This window comes from Chanos chanos, chromosome 16 (genome assembly GCF_902362185.1).
Source record: "Chanos chanos chromosome 16, fChaCha1.1, whole genome shotgun sequence".
Taxonomy (NCBI): Eukaryota; Metazoa; Chordata; class Actinopteri; order Gonorynchiformes; family Chanidae; genus Chanos; species Chanos chanos.
In genome coordinates, this window is record NC_044510.1 from 356232 (window position 1) to 375000 (window position 18769).

At 44.2% G+C, this 18769-nt stretch overlaps 1 protein-coding gene across 1 annotated transcript in view; it reads right to left on the bottom strand.

The window, feature by feature from the left end:
- Positions 1–314: 314 nt before the first annotated feature.
- larp1 (La ribonucleoprotein 1, translational regulator) overlaps positions 315–18769 on the bottom strand; it is a 34555-nt gene continuing 16100 nt past the window's right edge. The window contains exons 3-20 of the mRNA XM_030793515.1: positions 18485–18550; positions 15456–15530; positions 13324–13462; positions 11381–11515; positions 10875–11027; positions 10420–10582; positions 6077–6221; positions 5772–5946; positions 4848–5005; positions 4268–4633; positions 2696–2819; positions 2332–2537; positions 2129–2235; positions 1872–2029; positions 1583–1727; positions 1343–1452; positions 1128–1255; positions 315–790 (exon numbers count right to left, since the gene is read on the bottom strand). Coding sequence (XP_030649375.1) covers positions 599–790; positions 1128–1255; positions 1343–1452; positions 1583–1727; positions 1872–2029; positions 2129–2235; positions 2332–2537; positions 2696–2819; positions 4268–4633; positions 4848–5005; positions 5772–5946; positions 6077–6221; positions 10420–10582; positions 10875–11027; positions 11381–11515; positions 13324–13462; positions 15456–15530; positions 18485–18550 — 2745 coding nt within the window. The 3' untranslated portion in view covers positions 315–598. The remainder of the gene's footprint in view (positions 791–1127; positions 1256–1342; positions 1453–1582; positions 1728–1871; positions 2030–2128; positions 2236–2331; positions 2538–2695; positions 2820–4267; positions 4634–4847; positions 5006–5771; positions 5947–6076; positions 6222–10419; positions 10583–10874; positions 11028–11380; positions 11516–13323; positions 13463–15455; positions 15531–18484; positions 18551–18769) is intronic.

Here is an 18769-nt window from a genome sequence, read left to right on the forward strand (position 1 = left end):
ACATACTGAGGATCTGGTACCAGTGTTTCTATATGTGTGTGTTTACATCCTCTCCTCAACAGACTCTACACAGTCTTCAGCATTTAGGTTAACAAAGCATCAATTTCCAACCCATCGCTCAACAAAAAATAAAAATCAATATCAGAAAGAAATAGCAAATCTTTCAGCCAACGCCATGGTGTCAATTGGAACGAGGGTCCAGTCAGGATTTAAAAAAAAAAAAAATTAAAAAAAAAAAATAAAATAAAAATAATAATAATAATAAAAATAAAAGCGTCTCAGAGGATGCAGCTGGCATGAAGTGTTCACAAAAACCATATCCATCCTAAACTGAAACCATGGGAAAATTAAAGTCAAGGTTCACAAAAAATAATGAAAGGAACATTTTGTCATCCCTTCAACAGTCTCTCAGTCCATCTGTACACGTAAAAATGTCGATGTCTCAAAGCAAAGGGGGGGGATATGGAAGAGCCTTGATTTTTTTTTCTCGGGAGCCGTTTGTTGTAAAGTTGCCTTTGTCATGCTTGCATGAGCTGTCTGGAGCCCCCCTGGCTTAGACAGAGGATAAGATGGCGAAATTCAACCGGGGCAGCCAAGGTTACTTTGGCGTCTTGGCGTCCGGCGCGGCAGCGGTGGAACGCTGGCTTGCGTTTTTGGCGGAGCCCTCGGTGGACTGGACCGGGCTCATGCTCGCTTGGCTGCTGGGTCGGCTGGAGGTCTGGGAGGGGTGACGGCGACGCCCGTCACTGCTGGAGGGGTGTCTCTTCCGGCTTCCTTCCTCTATCGGGGGCTGAAATTGACAGACAAAGAAATCTTACCATCCCGATGGAGACGATTCACTGAGCGCCTTCACTAACAAAGAAACACCCAGGAAACACCCAGAAAACACCCAGGAAACACCCAGGAAACACCCAGGAAACACCCAGGAAACAGTGTCCAAAAAACAAACTGAAATACCTGGACAGTCTTTTAATGGAAAGATCTCTTTCAGAGATAAAAACTTAAACAATATATCCAGTCCAAAACTTTAGTTGCCTGTTGTAGATCCAATTACAAAAAATAACTAGAGTCCCTACCGTGGAACACCACCAGCTGAGACAATGAGATAAGACAGAATAAGCACTTACGTCCACTCTGAAATCCTCTAAGCGTTTGAACTTGCTCAAGTACTCCTGCAGCTTGGGGTCAATCTCCAAATTCTTTGTTTTGGAATACTTCAGAAACGCCCAGAACTTCTCCAGTCCATACAGCTGGCCTGTCACACACAGCCGTGAGACACGAATGAGGGGGGGAAAAGGCTATATGATAGTACCACTGAAAATGACAGAAAACAACCCCGTACCTGCTTCATAGTCTTTTCTGGTCTCCTCCTGAAAGTCTTTAAAGATGTCCGGCCGGAACTTCTTCTCCAAACCGTAGCTGTAATACCTGAAGAGGCACTCTAGTCCGTACCTGCATCACACACAAACACAAACAGACGATCGCTGCAGGTCAACACACTGACTTTTTGTTTTGGTTTACGCCCTATCCCCAAGAAAAGCCCTGTCATTGGCTGGGAGGGTTGTGAGTGAACACCGCCCACCTGTAGCCCTCTTTCCCGTCCTCCACCACCAGCTGTCTGAACTCCTCATACATTTTCCTGTTGAAGTGATCCCGTAAGAAGAATGACCAGAACCGAAACAGCGTGTTCATCTCTTGAGACTGGCCAATGCCCAGTCGCTTGCGTTCTGAAAAGAGACAAGTTTCAGATAAATGATTATGGTTTGGCACAAATCCCAGTCTGGCTGGTGGTAAAGACCATGCCATCTAACAATGCCAACAGAGGTGCCACCACTGTCGCAGAGTCGAGTCTGTGCTGAGCTCGAGCGTACCGTTAAGGCAGCGTCGACGGTACTTGTGATAAACGTGTTGCGTGAAGCCGTTCTCCTTGAGTAACTCGTGAGAGGGGTGCTGGAATTTGGGAAGAGACTGAGGTGTGCAGCCATAGTTCCCAAGTGCCGGGGTTCCTTCAGACGGGCTAGCATTTGAGCTAAAAGAAAAGACCAATCCGTATTAATGCATGAGGAACTGTGAACAAAACACCTTCAGGAAAAAGATCACGTCTACCGAACACGGGGAGTCTGTGTACCTGACTGAGGCAGTGCGTGAACGGTGCTCTCGGGAATCCATGACCCAGCCCACGTGACATTCCATGGGCGGGTTGGAGCTGTGTCGGGTCTTCCTCTTCCGCGGGGTCTGGGGCAGAAACACAGTGATGGGTGGGGAAAACGTCACCATGAAGCTTCGCGGTCAAACTCGGCAAAGAAACAAGAAGACCAGCACCGCGTTTACCTTGGCGTCAACCGGCCGCCCCTCTTTAACCACGGGGTAGAACCGGGGCGTCTGCGTGGGGTCCTTGAGGCGCGGGGTGCGAGGCGTACGGGGGGTGCGGGCACTGCGGTAGTTGGGCGAGTCAGGCACGGTAGTCGGCAGCGAGCGGGCTATTGTCGATGGCTCTGGAGCACCAAACAGCTTGTTTGCCAAGGCATCTGTTGGAACTGTGAGGAGAGGGTCATCAACAAACATGATAGGAGCAATAAGGGAGAATATCAACCGTGATTATCATCTCCTCAGACGACCCTATGTAACTACAGTAGTTTCTGTTCGGGGAGATGGTCTTAGAGAAGAGTAGTTTTAGTAGTAGGGCCATTCTTACTCTGCTGGGGCCGCGGGGGGCCGGGGGGGACCTCCTGATTCGGGTCCACAGGAGGTTCTGGGGTCAGACAGTCAAACTGTTCTCGGCTGATAAGATGGACCTTCTTAAAGTTCTCCACCTCTTGCTGTTGAGGCAAAGCATACACAAGAGTTCAGTACATGTTTTATGCTTACAGTTTTAGAAGTTGAGGTTCACAAAAAGGAAGGTAAAGTTCAGTGCAATTCTAATGCTAAAGAGGTTACTGACATTCCTATTTATGACGTTTCAAAGAGACATTTAATAAAAAAACAAAACAAAAAAACAACATACAAGGAACGGTATACAACAAGATCTAGTCGGAGAAACAAACAAGCTTGTTTACACTGAAGCTTTTCCATTGTTTTCAAATTCATTTTCAGATCAGTGTGTCCCAGCAGCCGATCATCCAAATTCCAGAAATTCAAAGTCCACAGGCAGACCCTACAGCCCTGAAACTGACATTTCAGCCATAACTTTACCTCTGAATTTTGGAAGGCCATTTCTTCCATAATGTCCCCAGAACCCCAGTAGGCCAAGCCTAGCACGGTGGCGTTTATGTATGAACCCTGCTAGCAGTGTGGGACTCACTGGACACAGCACGTGAAAGACACAAAGGGAATCCCCACAAAGAGAGAGATCACACACAACAAGCCTCTCTACACAGGCCCATTCTGTGCCCTGCCACATCCAGAAACAACACGGCCATTTTCACTGCTCACGCTGGAAAAGAGAGCGTGCTCACCTGTACACACCTGGAATCAGTCAGAACCTCTCCCTTAAGTCACATTCCCTGTCATTCTGTCATTGTGATAGGCCTACACATTTTGGCTCGACTCATAAACCCGTTACACACAGGGCAGAATTACCCACGGTCAGCAGCCGCGGGGCCGGCTGCCAGCCCTAAGTCTGGCTCTGAAGGCCCTAGGGAGGCAGGGGCTCCACTCTATGTGAATCAGTAATGTTCACAAGTAGCGTGTGGGCTGGATCAGAAAAGCTGGACCAGAAAATGCCACGTCATTGGCCAGAGAGGTCGTCACGTGTCTTTTGTCACGTGAAAGAGCACTTAGAAACTCATACGGTCTCATCAACTTCACTATATACATTAAAATCACTGGCAAGTTTGACAACCTGTCAGACTACACATCTTACAGCTCACCAGGACTAAAAACACAACTACAGCTAATGAAATTAGATTTAAAAAAGGGAAGCCTTGGACACTGGATGACAAAACAATTGCCATTCTCACTAACATGACAAAAGATAAACAAACATCATGTAATTCCACTCACAGCCGACGTTTAATTAATCGGACCACCCTGACGATGCCTAAAACTGTGATAATGATCATTTACTTTGATTTCTAATTAACAGGTCACTGACTGTAACGATCAGTCAAGTTCAATGTGTAAACTGAACAAACAAAAACCCCTCTAAAATACTGCTGAGAACCTGCTTGTCTGAATTTCCCTATGGACTCATACTTAACCACACACAGGGCTGAGCATTCGGGAGGGCTGTGTTTTTTGGGGTCATATGAGCATCACCGCGACTGACCTTAATCGTGGCGTATTCGGGTTCGTACGTGTCGTCCCATAGATCCTGTTCGTAGTAGTACAGTCCGTCGTTGATAACTTTAGCCAGCTCACTGGTCAGTTTGGAGCGAGACACGTGGTTCCCAGTGCGGTCTCCCCCAGGATGCTTACGCAGGTAGGGCGGCGTCTGGGTGACGATGAGGATCTTGTTAACGTCGCGGTCGTCTATCTCGCCGTCGGAGTCCTCGTCAGACCAGTCGGTGAAGGTGTTCCGCCGGCCGTCCATCTGCTCCATCTCCTCGTCGAACATGAAGTCCAGCTCCTCCGGCTCGTCTTGGTCCTCCGTCTGGGCCGAGCCGGACGGCGCTGGCGTCCGCGCCTCCTCTGCCTTCTGCAACAAGAGAAACATCAGAGCCATCCCATAATGGTTTTAGACAGAGATAAAGACGTGGAGTAGAACGAAACTGGTGCAAGATTGCCGTGCGATCAGAACGAGTGAAATGATTTACATGAAATATGTTCACCTTAGAAAGGGCCGAATGGCAAGGGAGGGGAAGGACAGAGTGGACAAAGATTCAGCTCCAGAGTCACGTTTCACTCACCTTAGGTCTCGCCGGCGATGGCCGAGATCTCTTCTTCACCTCGATCCAGGACTCTGAGTCGAGATCAGGCAGGCTGGCTGACAGGCCCTTGGGCATGGTCTTTAAGTTACTGAGGTCGTCAGCCTTGGTCTGCACTGGGGTGGACGACCTCGCAGGCTCTGGGGAAGAGCATCCATTAGATGGTTAGAAAACAAGATGCCAAATCAATATGGATTAACAAGCCTCTCAAGCTAATTGCCTCGACAAATATCAGCGATACATCAACATTTACAGTGGTTAGCACAGTAAAGTAAATAAATAAAAAAGACCAGCTGAACAGCTGAAGTATCATTAGAACAACAGGCCGCTGTGGTACCTTCACCCCATACCCAACCTCCAGGACAGTCTGTACCATTAGAAACCACATAATGCCATGTCTGAAACTACTGGAACAGAGAACCAATAGTGACTCTGTTTGTTTTTTGTTTTTCTCGACAGAACACTGCAGTATAGAGTGGCTACATCCCTCGTTTTATTACGGTCTTTCAGCTTTTTTCTTGCGTGACTTTCTCAGAGCACTGGATGCCCCCAGACTCTCAGTAATAACAAGAAAAAACCCTTTCATTCCAAATGAGAGTTTGGACTTGGCTGGTGGTACAGTACTGACCTTACACTGTAAAACATACTGTGACTGCAGGCATTTAAACACGGCAGCTTGTCACAGCTTAGCATGTGACAACCGACTGGTAAAGAGTGACTGGCTATCAGTGTTTGTGTGCTCATGGTGATCCAATCAGATTCTGTACTCAGAGGGAGGGTCTCTGGTTCTATTCTGGAAAGCCCAGTTGGCACAGCCTTGGGCAGGCACCATACTGCGTCAAAACACAGAACTAGTCACTAAGTTTGAGAGTTCCCGTAGGGGTACAGGTCAAGGTGGCAGATTACCTGAGGGTTTCTCCACAGCCTGTCTGGGCACAAACTCAGGGCAGTTGATGAGCTGGGAGAAATCAGTCTGGGAATGATCCAGCACAGTTAGTCCAGGTAATGGCCACTTCTCTGGGTCCACCTTACGGCGAATTTTCATATCAATGATCTCCACTTCTTTACTGTCCTTCAGCGCCTGAGCAGACATCAAAATAAAGATATTAAGATGAATGGAAATAATTCACCATGTTACAAAGGTAAGAAAGTATGAAATAATAACGAGGCAGAGGACACACGGGGACAGGGTTGGCTCTCAGGAAACACACCTCCAGAATGAGGCTGAGGTCTGCAGTGAGGGCCTGGACCCTATGGAAGCTGGCGATAAGCGCTATGGGCAGAAACCCCTCCTGATCCATCTTCCTGCGCAGGAAGAAGTCTCTCTCCAGGTTGTCAACGCTGAAATAATATTCGCTGTAAAGAGATAAAGGGTAGAATATGATCAATGAGTAGAGATATGGATCGGCCCAGTAAAGCCAGGTGGAACACAGGTGTAAACTGCAGGTCAAATTTCAGGTTTATTCAAAAACAATCAATGAATGAGTTTAAATAAAGTTGTAGCCGTACCGCAGTGGTTCATCTAACAGCTTAACCTGCCCTCTGCATACACAAACCGAGACCAATACACTATCAAAGACCGCAGCTCCACTAGGCGTGTATTTGGACCCACCCCATACTCCATACTTCCCATTCAGATCCGGATTTCCCCTGGACCGAGCTGACATTTCTTCACTAAAGAAATTATGAACCAAACACGTGTGTTATGTTAACATGAAACCAGTGCAGGGTCTGTACTGATTCACTGTCTGTAAGTATGAAGAGAGCACCTTAAGATTGAACCATCATTATTTCAACACTCTCAGCTACTGTAGGCTCATGTTTATAATATGTATAGTGCACTGGCACCAAGTCTGAGATACCAGAATGGATCTCATGTGTTGTGCTGTGGTGTGTTTCTTGAAAAGCATTATTTCACCAAAAACATGTAATATGTGAAAAATTCTGTGGGTCAGTCCTTTTGGAGACAGGCTTGCATTCTGGTACTGGTCCTGCAGTTAGGGGAAAAACAAAAGCTACTGGCTGATTTCACTGGTGACCTTCACAGTAGGCGCTCCTGAGCTGCCACATTGACCGTTTTTCTCTCAGGCAGATGGTAACTCCTCAATCCATTCACACGCTAATGGCAGTTCTGTCGAGCCTTTCCTGTGTTCTGTAATGGACGATCTACACTGGTGTCTCTGTATGTCTGAGTCTGAACTTCAACAGCCTTTCACAGTCCTTCATCTATCAAACACTTAGGCCATCGTTTAAAAAAAAGAAAAAAAAGAATAGAGAAGAGAATAGAAGCATGAGCTGCCGACAGAGAACCATCCCTCACTCACAGCGAGATCAGTCTCACGTAACAAGTGCTTTAACGTTGGGTTCAACTCTGCTCTTCCGTTCTCTCTCATCAAATCTCAAAGTGGATTTCTTTACAAAAATAAATCATTTCTTTCTTTCCCTCTGGAAGACAACCACTAACCTTGCAGTAGGACTACGGCTGCACACTACTGAGAAAACATGAGCAATAAACCTGTTGGATGCTCCACTGGCCATATCAGATACAATATAATAAATTTTCATGTGTCTGATTCCACTTACTGTAAGTAAAGACCTTCAGAATGAGTATGCTGTATGCTGTGTTAGGAAATACATAAATTCCAACTATTTAGCAAGTTTATTTAACACCGGAAAACGCTATGACACATTTTACACAAAAATGTATGTTTGTGGAAAAGTCATCTCTTTTCTGACCAAAGTATTACCACATGGCAGATTGTACTTCCCCATTTCAGTGCCCTACTTACACTCTCTGTCTCAGTTGTTCCTTTAGGACTTTTGTTTTCTACTGTAATTCTTCGGGACTATTGTATTTTAGGAGCATGTTACTCAACTCATGGGCAGCCTGTGGCCTAATGGTTAGAGAAGCAGGCTTGTGACCGAAAAGTCGCTGGTTCGATTCCCAAGGCCCTTGGGCAACGCACTTAACCCCCAGGTGCCCCCCAGGTGCAGGTGTGCTGCCCACTGCCCCTGTGCCTAACAGATGTGTGTGCTCACTATTAGTGTGTATGGATAGGTTAAATGCAGAAGACAAATTCACTGCTCGCTGTTCACAGTGTGTATGTGCACAATCACAGAGATTTTAAAAAACAAAACAAAACAAAAGAAACCTGTTTCGTGAGACTCGGGTTTCTCTTTGCGGCTCTCTGCTTGACCAATGTGATGAAGCCAACACATTGTAGACAGGTGTGCACTGGTAATGCTACTCCCCTCTTCTATGCCTCTCCAATAACGTTCCCACTTTATGATCTCGGCCATTCCTGATATCCCAGTCCTCTCAGGTGTGTTTATGGTAGGGTTGGGAACCAAAAGTCAGTTCCAAATTAGAACCGAATCCAAAATGCCAAGTACCAGGTACCCATAAAAAAAAATTAATTTTGGTTCTTCTTGTGGGCTCCTAAACGCAATATTACTGCAAAAGCAAAGGCTACATATCTGCAAGGACATACATAGCTATCTGCCAGGACCTGTCTCCATCACTATGTCACGCATCAACGCAACAGTGTGTCCATATGTTTACATATGAGCTAGCATGCATGGCTAATGTCAAAACAGTGTGTCCATATGTTTACACATGAGCTAGCATGCATGGCTAACGTCAAAACAGTGTGTCCATATGTTTACACATGAGCTAGCATGCATGGCTAACGTCAAAACAGTGTGTCCATATGTTTACACATGAGCTAGCATGCATGGCTAACGTCAAAACAGTGTGTCCATATGTTTACACATGAGCTAGCATGCATGGCTAACGTCAAAACAGTGTGTCCATATGTTTACATATGAGCTAGCATGCATGGCTAACGTCAAAACAGTGTGTCCATATGTTTACACATGAGCTAGCATGCATGGCTAACGTCAAAACAGTGTGTCCATATGTTTACATATGAGCTAGCATGCATGGCTAACGTCAAAACAGTGTGAAATGTGGACCGCGGGAAACGGTTGAAAGTGTGGCTTCACTTTAGATACGAAAACAATGGCAAGACAAAGTGTAATGCATGCGGGAAGCTAATTAGCTGCAAGTTAAGGCTGTACATCAGATCTGACCACCATTTCAGGCAGCACTGGTTCAATCTGACAGACTGTACTGCAGTCTCCCAGCCGAAGTGTGTCGTCACCATCACTGACATTCACTCATGTTTTTCTTGGATTTACTTCTGATTACAATGTAATTGTGTGATTCTTGGCAAGCATTTTTTTTTCATTAATATTTTCTAGAGCATTATTTTCTTCTTGAAATGCCTTGATTCAGGAGTATGATCTCTTTTACATTTGCTTGACGTTTAAAATTACCTCTGGATGAGGTGTTTACTGGTTGATAGTGCGGATAGTGTGTTATGTCCTTGACTAGAAACATATAGGACAAATAAAGATGTGTTTTGGTACGTGTTTGCCACCAGAAAATAGTATCTCCAAATTAAGCTAACTGCTAGTAGTTTAACTGCTCTATATTGATCTTTACTAGTAAATAGTAAATACTATTTAATTTGTGCATGTTCAGTTAACGCTTAAAAGAATAAAGATATTTTTATTATCTAAACATTTGACCTATTTTTTTTTTTTAAACATTTTGGAATCGGAATCAGAATCGATCAAATTGAAACGATACCCAACCCTAATTTATGGTGCGGGTTCATGTCACCATGACAATATATATAGGATACATCATGCTGTCCTAGTGTAGAGTAGGGCAAAGACACATATATACACTGGTTAGTGTGTTTGTGAAAGGCTAGACATATTCAACAGCACCCTTTTGACTTCACTTCAGAAATGTGACAAATTCACTGGCTCACATTCTAATCTATTAACCCTTAATACATGTCAACTAACTCACCACACAGTGCACAATTAACCAGTTACAGCTCTACATCTGCCAGTGAAAAACATCCATCACTCTGACGACGCTCTGTTTTATTCTTCACGCCAGCGCCTCCTCGCCAAACGTCAGTGGCCTGAGTTTTTCAAACCATCTCAAATCAGTCACTGTTTTAACATGATTTTTTTACTGGTGTAAACACTCTCACCTCTTATTTTCCTAACGTCGCTGGCAAATATTTATCAACAGGAAAACTATTCGTTTCTCTACTGTGTGATACTGTATGTTTCAATCTCCTGGCTTCCTCTGTGTTCATTTTAATCTGTTCTTAGCCTCAAATAAGACTTGTTAGAGTAATCCATTTGGTTTAAGAATGGTCCAATAACAACACTGGACACCATGGAGCACTGTGTGAGCTTAAAATTCCAGCCACTGCTCTGGAAGTGACAACCTGGAGCACTTTAATCTGACAAAAACCACAACGGGCAAACTCCAAGAAAGTACTTCACTGTGTGGTTGGTATTACCCAGGTCATAAGACTGTCTCACTCTGGACCTGTAACAGTCTGTCTATTACCCAGGTCATAAGACTGTCTCGTTCTGGACCTGTGACAGTCTGTCTATTACCCAGGTCATAAGACTGTCTCACTCTGGACCTGAAAACTGTCTGTCAGGTGAAGTCTGTACTCACATCTGCCGTTTGATGTAGTCCTTGAGGAGATCCTGGTCCACGGAGTACAGGTCAGCACTGCTCATGTTGTCGTAGTAATATGTGACAGCACTGTTGAACTTCTGGCCGTAGGCACCATCCTTTCCATCATATGCCTTATATCCATAGTGGTAGTCGAAGTGGCCTGCATCACCAAAACATTACATCAACATTTTCATTAAACACACACAGACACCCCATCACAGGCAGAATTTCCCTGGACTGGAGTCTTAGCCAATGTAGGAAAGACTGGTGGTGGCAGCTCTCTCCTGGACGGCATTAGGAGAGGAGGAATTTGGGTACAAAGTTTAAAATGAAGAGTCATATGCCAACGCCTTCCTTTGGGTATTTACGGCTCGACAAAAACACCCGACGAGCACCCAAAGTGTGACAGGAAGGGCCTCACAAATAGAGCGATGTACAGATGAGTCACACACCTCTGTTCCCACCCCGGCCTCTTCCTCTTCCTCGTCCTCTGCCGCGACCTCGACCTCTGAACCCTGCCCTGAAGGGAGCGCCCTCACTCTTCACACTGGACACCTCATCATGGTCATCCTGGGATTCCGCATCATACTTCCCACTGTGCCAGTCTGAAGCCAGACACATGGGATAAACCAGCCAGCAGTGAGGAGTCCATACACACACACACAGATGCAGTTCTGACACAGTGGCCCAGCGGTCAATGAAAACCAATAAAGACATTAACTCTTATCTCTAAACTCCAACTGCACCCCACCCATTCATAATGTGAGCAATGCATGTGATTGGCTACTAAACACACTGAACTGAGGTGGTAATTATTCACTGGCCTCTTCAAAAATCTGAACTAGACCATTCATTTCTCTCTTTCTGACAGACTGGGAAATGTTGGGACAGTGATGAGACAGACTGGGAAATGTTGGGACAGTGATGAGACAGGTGAGGGGTCACTGGGGATTCTTACCCCTCAGGTCATTTCGGCTGTTGGGGGGGATTCTAGGGGCCTCGTTTTGCCGTGCGTTGTTCCTCGAGGCAGAGCGTTCTCTTGGACCCTCAGATTTCACCTCAATAACAAGGGGCACCCACTTATGCTTGTTTCCTAAACCAAAAAAAACACATACATGCATTTAGCACTGATGCTTGTTTCCTAAACCAAAACAACACATACATGCATTTAGCACGGATGCTTGTTTCCTAAAACAAAAAAAACACATACATGCATTTAGCACTGATGCTTGTTTCCTAAAACAAAAAAAACACATACATGCATTTAGCACTGATGCTTGTTTCCTAAACCAAAACAACACATACATGCATTTAGCACTGATGCTTGTTTCCTAAAACAAAAAAAACACATACATGCATTTAGCACGGATGCTTGTTTCCTAAAACAAAAAAAACACATACATGCATTTAGCACTGATGCTTGTTTCCTAAAATTAGCAGCATACAAACATCTTGCATTGGAGCAGCATTTGGTAAACCGGCTTCAGTTACTCAAAGGAGAGCTTCTTTATTTTCTCAGTGATCTGCCCAAAACTCAGAGACAAATCTTCATACAAACGGTCATTTGACATCCATCACTTTCGAGGGTTTTTTCACCTGTAGCATGGTTTCTCATTTTTAGATCTGATGCATTCACACAACTGCAGGCTTTCTGAGGATTTTTCCATTCAGACCACAGTCTGACCACAACATGTTCTACAGAAGTCACTGGTAGTAAGAGTAATGTGGGACTCCCTGTCCCTGTAGGTTTTGAGGGTAGAGGTGTCTGTGCATTAAGGGGAATCGTGTACACAGAGTGTAACACACAGACTTGACTCACTGGGAAGAGACTGACTGAACTCTGTACATTTGTGTCTAATCATGTATGGAAAGCTACCACACCATGGTGAACCTGTCAAACAGCTAAGAAGGCCTGCAACAATGTCAGAGGAATTCATTATCAGCCTAGAGAAATCTACCATTGCCTATAGAAACCACGATAGTCCACTTTAATTCCCTCCTATATTAGATCATTTAACATACACTGACTGTCATACTCCATACCTATCATTTAACATACACTGACTGTCATACTCCATACCTATCATTTAACACACACTGACTGTCATACTCCATACCTATCATTTAACACACACTGACTGTCATACTCCATACCTATCATTTAACACACACTGACTGTCATACTCCATACCTATCATTTAACACACACTGACTGTCATACTCCATACCTATCATTTAACACACACTGACTGTCATACTCCATACCTATCATTTAACACACACTGACTGTCATACTCCATACCTATCATTTAACACACACTGACTGTCATACTCCATACCTATCATTTAACACACACTGACTGTCATACTCCATACCTATCATTTAACACACACTGACTGTCATACTCCATACCTATCATTTAACACACACTGACTGTCATACTCCATACCTATCATTTAACATACACTGACTGTCATACTCCATACCTATCATTTAACACACACTGACTGTCATACTCCATACCTATCATTTAACACACACTGACTGTCATACTCCATACCTATCATTTAACACACACTGACTGTCATACTCCATACCTATCATTTAACACACACTGACTGTCATACTCCATACCTATCATTTAACACACACTGACTGTCATACTCCATACCTATCATTTAACACACACTGACTGTCATACTCCATACCTATCATTTAACATACACTGACTGTCATACTCCATACCTATCATTTAACACACACTGTCATACTCCATACCTATCATTTAACACACACTGTCATACCTCATACCTATCGACTTCATTAAAACATTTCACAGCATTAACTCTGAGTGATGCTAAAGTCTGCCGGTGGTGCGGGGACGCGGAGAAAAGGGGCACCTTTCTTTCTCTGCCCATATTTCTCCTCTCCATTCTTCTCCTCGCCAGACTCGTCAGACTTGGTCTTCTGGTTCTCCTTGGTCTCCTCGTTCTCCCGTTTCTCCTTCGATTCCCTCTTGATCGTGGATTTCTTCTGGGCCTACGGGGGGGAGGAAAACAAGATTCGTATTAAATGACACTCTTCTGCGACTTCTTTTGTTTCTTATTTTGAGTTGTTAAAACCTTAGCACACTGAATCTGTCTGAGAACTGCCAAAGAATGACATGTTCTAACTGTCTGACGTCACACAGACAACATCTCCCTCCTGCCCGGCACACGTACACTCTATACCAAACATTTTAAAAAGGTTTCATTTTTTCAGCTGTGTTTATCCGACCAAATCCACTGGCAGCAAAATATGACCACTAACCTAAGCTAAACCAAAAATGCCAATCAGGCATCAGGCAACATCAAGCAAGGTTCAACCAAATTCTGATATTCTGATGTATTAAAACCTACTCTGCCTCATAAGTCAGTTCGTAGCAAACCACGCGTGCATTTTGACTTGTCACTGCCGGAGACTCGGTAACACAGAGAGGTAATGCTGAGGCTCAGGAATCTGATCCAGCAGAGACAGAAAGACCAGTTTCACTAAACAAGTGACCTGCTCCCCTCACAGAAGCCCCTGATACCCCAGTTCAGTTCCTGCTTTCATCACATTCACACTGGAGACCAGCATCAGACTCTATGAGAAGGCTGAGAACTGGAAAACCGCTCACGGCTTCAGGATTCTCCCAAGCTACTAGTGCTTTTCAGCAGTCTCTCCTAAACAGGTAAACCAGCTGCAGGGAGACTAGTGATAAATTCTCTTAGGTGTTACAGAAATCTGTGACAGTGTGAATGCAGCCTAAATTGTTCAGAGTAACAGACAAGTACCAATAATATCAGTGGAAAAACTGTTCATAAATAAAATTACTGAGGAACCCCACCCAACCGGCCGAATTAGTGAGAATGCCAGTAAGAGCACATCATTTGCTTGTGCAGACAGATAAAATACACAAGCAAACAGTTTCCTATTAGTGGCTGATTGACTTAAGATGACGGAGCACTAGATAACAGCCTTTCCAAAAGCCGTGAGGAGCAGTGTTCTTTCAGCCTGGTGTTCTGCTCTGGTCATTACATCTCCTCACTGCAGTGCTGGTGGTCTTACTTGGTATGTGAAAGTTGGCACCTGTCCTTCCAAGACAAAAAAAGTCCAAGGAATTTCTCCTCTAATAATGACAGCCAAGCTTTGGAAATCATATTATTATGCAAATCCATCTGTGTGCATGACAGCTACCCATTTTTAGCAGTTCCCACCTACAACAAACAACACTCCCACATGAACCGCCCAAATCTGCATATAAACTGAAGTCGAGATGTTACAGATTTTTGTGTGACTACCAGAGTGCAGACATGCTACTAAAACCAAACTCCAAAACTACAGGAGGCCACGTGTTATAAAGACGAGGGCCACAGAGACCCGGACTTGCTGTTTGTGTCAGAGGTTGGTGTTGCAGGGGGTTCTGTAAGTGGTCCTCATAACGCACTGTGTGTTCAGGGATTCACTGAGTTAGAGTTCACCCTGTTCTTCGTATTGGCAATGCACTTGTCTTGCTTTAGCATCCCTCTCTGTGATGAGCACCTGCGTGATTTTGGAAATAGTTTGGAAGTAGCTTTTGTTCCTGGTGTTGGGTGTTCCTGCAGTGAGACAAAGGAGTGTGGGCTCTCAGTTTGAACCGAGGCCTGTATCCTACAACACACTACGGCTGACCTTAAGACAGTGCCTGGAACCTTTTCTCCCTAAAATTCTATTACATATATTAGATATATTCAAATATATTAACTATTTTAAGATATCCAAAAAAGTCCATTTACATACAATTACCACATTCACAAAGCAAACAAAACCTGTCCACATGCTGCAGTGTGAAAAACAATCGTAACAGACATCACTTTGATTATTTAGCTGATTAATCAAAAAAACTCTAGGAGTTCATAACAGCAGGCAAACGCAACAGTGTCACTATCCCTGTGAGTCTCAGACACACCCGTGTTAAGATCAAGGCAGGAACAGGGCCTTTACTGACGCCACTAAGGGCCAATCAACTTACAGGGGATCTCCCAGAAACGCCCGCCTCTCTGTCCTGCCTGACCGGCATGCCGCTGGTCCCAGTCACACCCTGAATCTACGGAGAAGGGGAAAGAATGGGGTCTCTCTGAAACAGTGCACAGAGCACTGTCTGAAGACTGTCAGCAAAAACACACAAGTGCTCTACAACACACACACACAAATATATACATGAGACTGCGTTCATGCTTATTTGGGCATTTGGTTTAAGCAGGGGAATACATTTAGGTTTTAGGTAAGACATACACAGCATAAGCTAATCAGCAATGAGTGATCTAATGTCAGGGGAGCATTTTTAGTCAATCTATTTACTATGCATAGTAGACCTGCTATTTGGTGTACATTGTGTATTTAAGTGCAAATATTTGTTCACAAGTTGCTTCACTGGCTGCCTACTGTAAATACATCAAGCATCAGACAGGCTAGCAGAAAGCAGGCCATCTTCAATAGAAAATACGTACCAAAATCTGAAGATTCACAACACCCTCATCTGTCCATGGCCATACGGTGCTGTAACTCTGCTAATAACCCTGCTGTCCGTTTTCTGTTCACTAATAACCCTGCTGTCTGTTTTCTGTTCACCAATAACCCTGCTGTCCGTTTTCTGTTCACCAATAACCCTGCTGTCCGTTTTCTGTTCACCAATAACCCTGCTGTCTGTTTTCTGTTCACCAATAACCCTGCTGTCCGTTTTCTGTTCACCAATAACCCTGCTGTCCGTTTTCTGTTCACCAATAACCCTGCTGTCCGTTTTCTGTCTATGTGCTGTTCACTGAAGTATCTGAGGAGCTCCACAGGTCAAACACTCACAATTTAAGGAGAAAGTACAGCAGATCCCAACTCATTAGAATTAATCAAACTTTAACCTGAGTTTCTACATGGCCTGGGAAATTCACTGTCTGTCTTTAGGTACTCTGAAGCCATGTCCCTCCTTACAGACACAGTAAGTAAGCATCAACTGTTATAAACTGAAAGTTCACAAAACACAGTTTGAGAAAAAGAAACAAGAAAAGAAAAGAGAAAAACAGACAGAGGATTGTAATGTAATAGCTGAGCTGAGTGAAATGTCTGAGAGACCTCTTTAGCGCCCCCTGTGAGCATATCTGACCAGCCCCAGTGAACACGCGTTCAGGAACTCCACAATACAGCTGAGAGAAAACGTTCATAAAGGATGATCGGGATTTATCCGATCTGATCTTCATGAAAGTCATCAAATGAATGAGGACAGTCGAATTTAACGATACACACGCTGTATTACGCAGCCATAACTGTGCTGATGAATGGTTTTAACAGTTAAGGTCATAGATGGAAAAAGTCTGTGAGCCCTTACATCTGGAGCCTCCTTTACTGGCAATAACCTCAACCAAACACATTTTGTAGCTGCTGATCAGACCTACGCAGCAGTTAGGAGGAATTCTGTCCAATTCCACTATACAACACTCTAACAGTTCTGGTATGGTTTTGGGAGGTCTTCCACCAACAACCTGCTAGAGATCATGCCAACAGCATCTCAATGGGATACAGCCAGGACTCCGGCTTGGCCATTCTAAAATACAGAACTTCTTCTGTTTAAGCCACTCCACTGCTGATTTACTCATCTGACATGTTGCAAGACCCAACTTCTTTTGAGTTTTAGATCACAGACAGACACCCTGACATTCTGCTGTAGACCTTCCTGATACAAATCTAGCTTCACTGGTCCCTGACTGATGTTCAGCCAAGCCAACCAAAATGTTTATGTCGTTATGCTTTACGCATGTAAAAGGCAGGGCAGGTCAAACTAATACCTGGATTGAACGGAAACCCCTGACTCACTGACTGGAACACCTGATTCCAATTAGCCTCTAATCAAAGGGTCATTATACCAAAGGGTCACACGCTCTTTCCATCAACAACTTTTGTTTGTTTAAACCATCTGTTAAATAAAGCTATGGAAATGAGTTGTTTGTTAAAAAAGACTGTTTATTATTACGACTAAATAAGATTACATTTTAGGAGCTATTCATAAATGCAGGTAATTCCTAAAGATTAAGAAGTCTCTCACATCTGTAGCTATCGTACCGATCACCCCAAGAGATAATCCAGTTACAGCGTAATCACTCACACAGAGCAGTCAGCGCTGTGAGCTTCACACAGAGCAGTCAGCGCTGTGAGCTTCACACAGAGCAGTCAGCGCTGTGAGCTTCACACAGAGCAGTCAGCGCTGTGAGCTTCACACAGAGCAGTCAGCGCTGTGAGCTTCACACAGAGCAGTCAGCGCTGTGAGCTTCACACAGAGCAGTCAGCGCTGTGAGCTTCATACAGAGCAGTCAGCGCTGTGAGCTTCATATAGAGCAGTCAATTTCAGTGCCTGTTAAAACAACATGTCACTTCATGTTTGGCTGTGTGACACTTAGATAATAGTGAGCACAACTTTCACACCATTTTCCATTGGAGTGAAGCCTAAAATAGCCCTGGATATTCAGAAGCAGGTATTGTGGAGATCCATAAAAGGCCATGGAGTTCCAATAGAGAGCTCCTGCTGGTTATTCTTGGTCGTTCTCTGACCTACATCTGATCAGATGAAAGTGAGCTCTCGGCTCCTGTCTAAAAAAGGGGTTTGCTCATGTCACTGGAGCAGCGACAGACACTCACCTACATCTGCACCAAAATAGATATGCAACTTACACAACTGCACATGATCAAAATGAGAGGCATGTGCCATTGTAGGAACTATAAAAAAGTAAGCCAAGCTGAGAGGAGGGAGTCCTACGCAGGTCCGAAACACTCATATGCCCATGTGACCAAAACGACTGCCAGACATTCAGTGTCTGTAACGTTGAGTTTCTGTCTTAGAGCTAACACACCCTGCACTTACTAAATCTACACGCGTCAATTTAGTGGTTTAAACACAATAGGTATTTCACCAAAGCAACTTTCTAAAAAAACAAGACAAAACTGTCATTTGAGAAGTGGGTTGAGAGCGCGTCTTGTTGGTTTGTCTAGAGTGAATTTGTTTTGATCAAAACTTACCTGAACTTCTTTAGTGGCGATCTCTCCAGGTGTTGGCCAGTTGTTCGCATCTGAAAAATCTCCAACCTAAGAGTTGTTCAAAAGTTAGAGTCCATTAGACAAGGTGTATTATGTATGTGGTGCGAAGCTTACAAAAGTCAACTAAATTACTCTCTGTACAGTTTCTGAACAGAGAGAATCAGTATGAGAAAACCAGTGATCAAATAGAGCATGAATTGATCCCCAAAGGACAGAAAAAAAAGTGTCCAAGAAAGGTAAAGCTGTATAAGAACAAGTAAATGTATG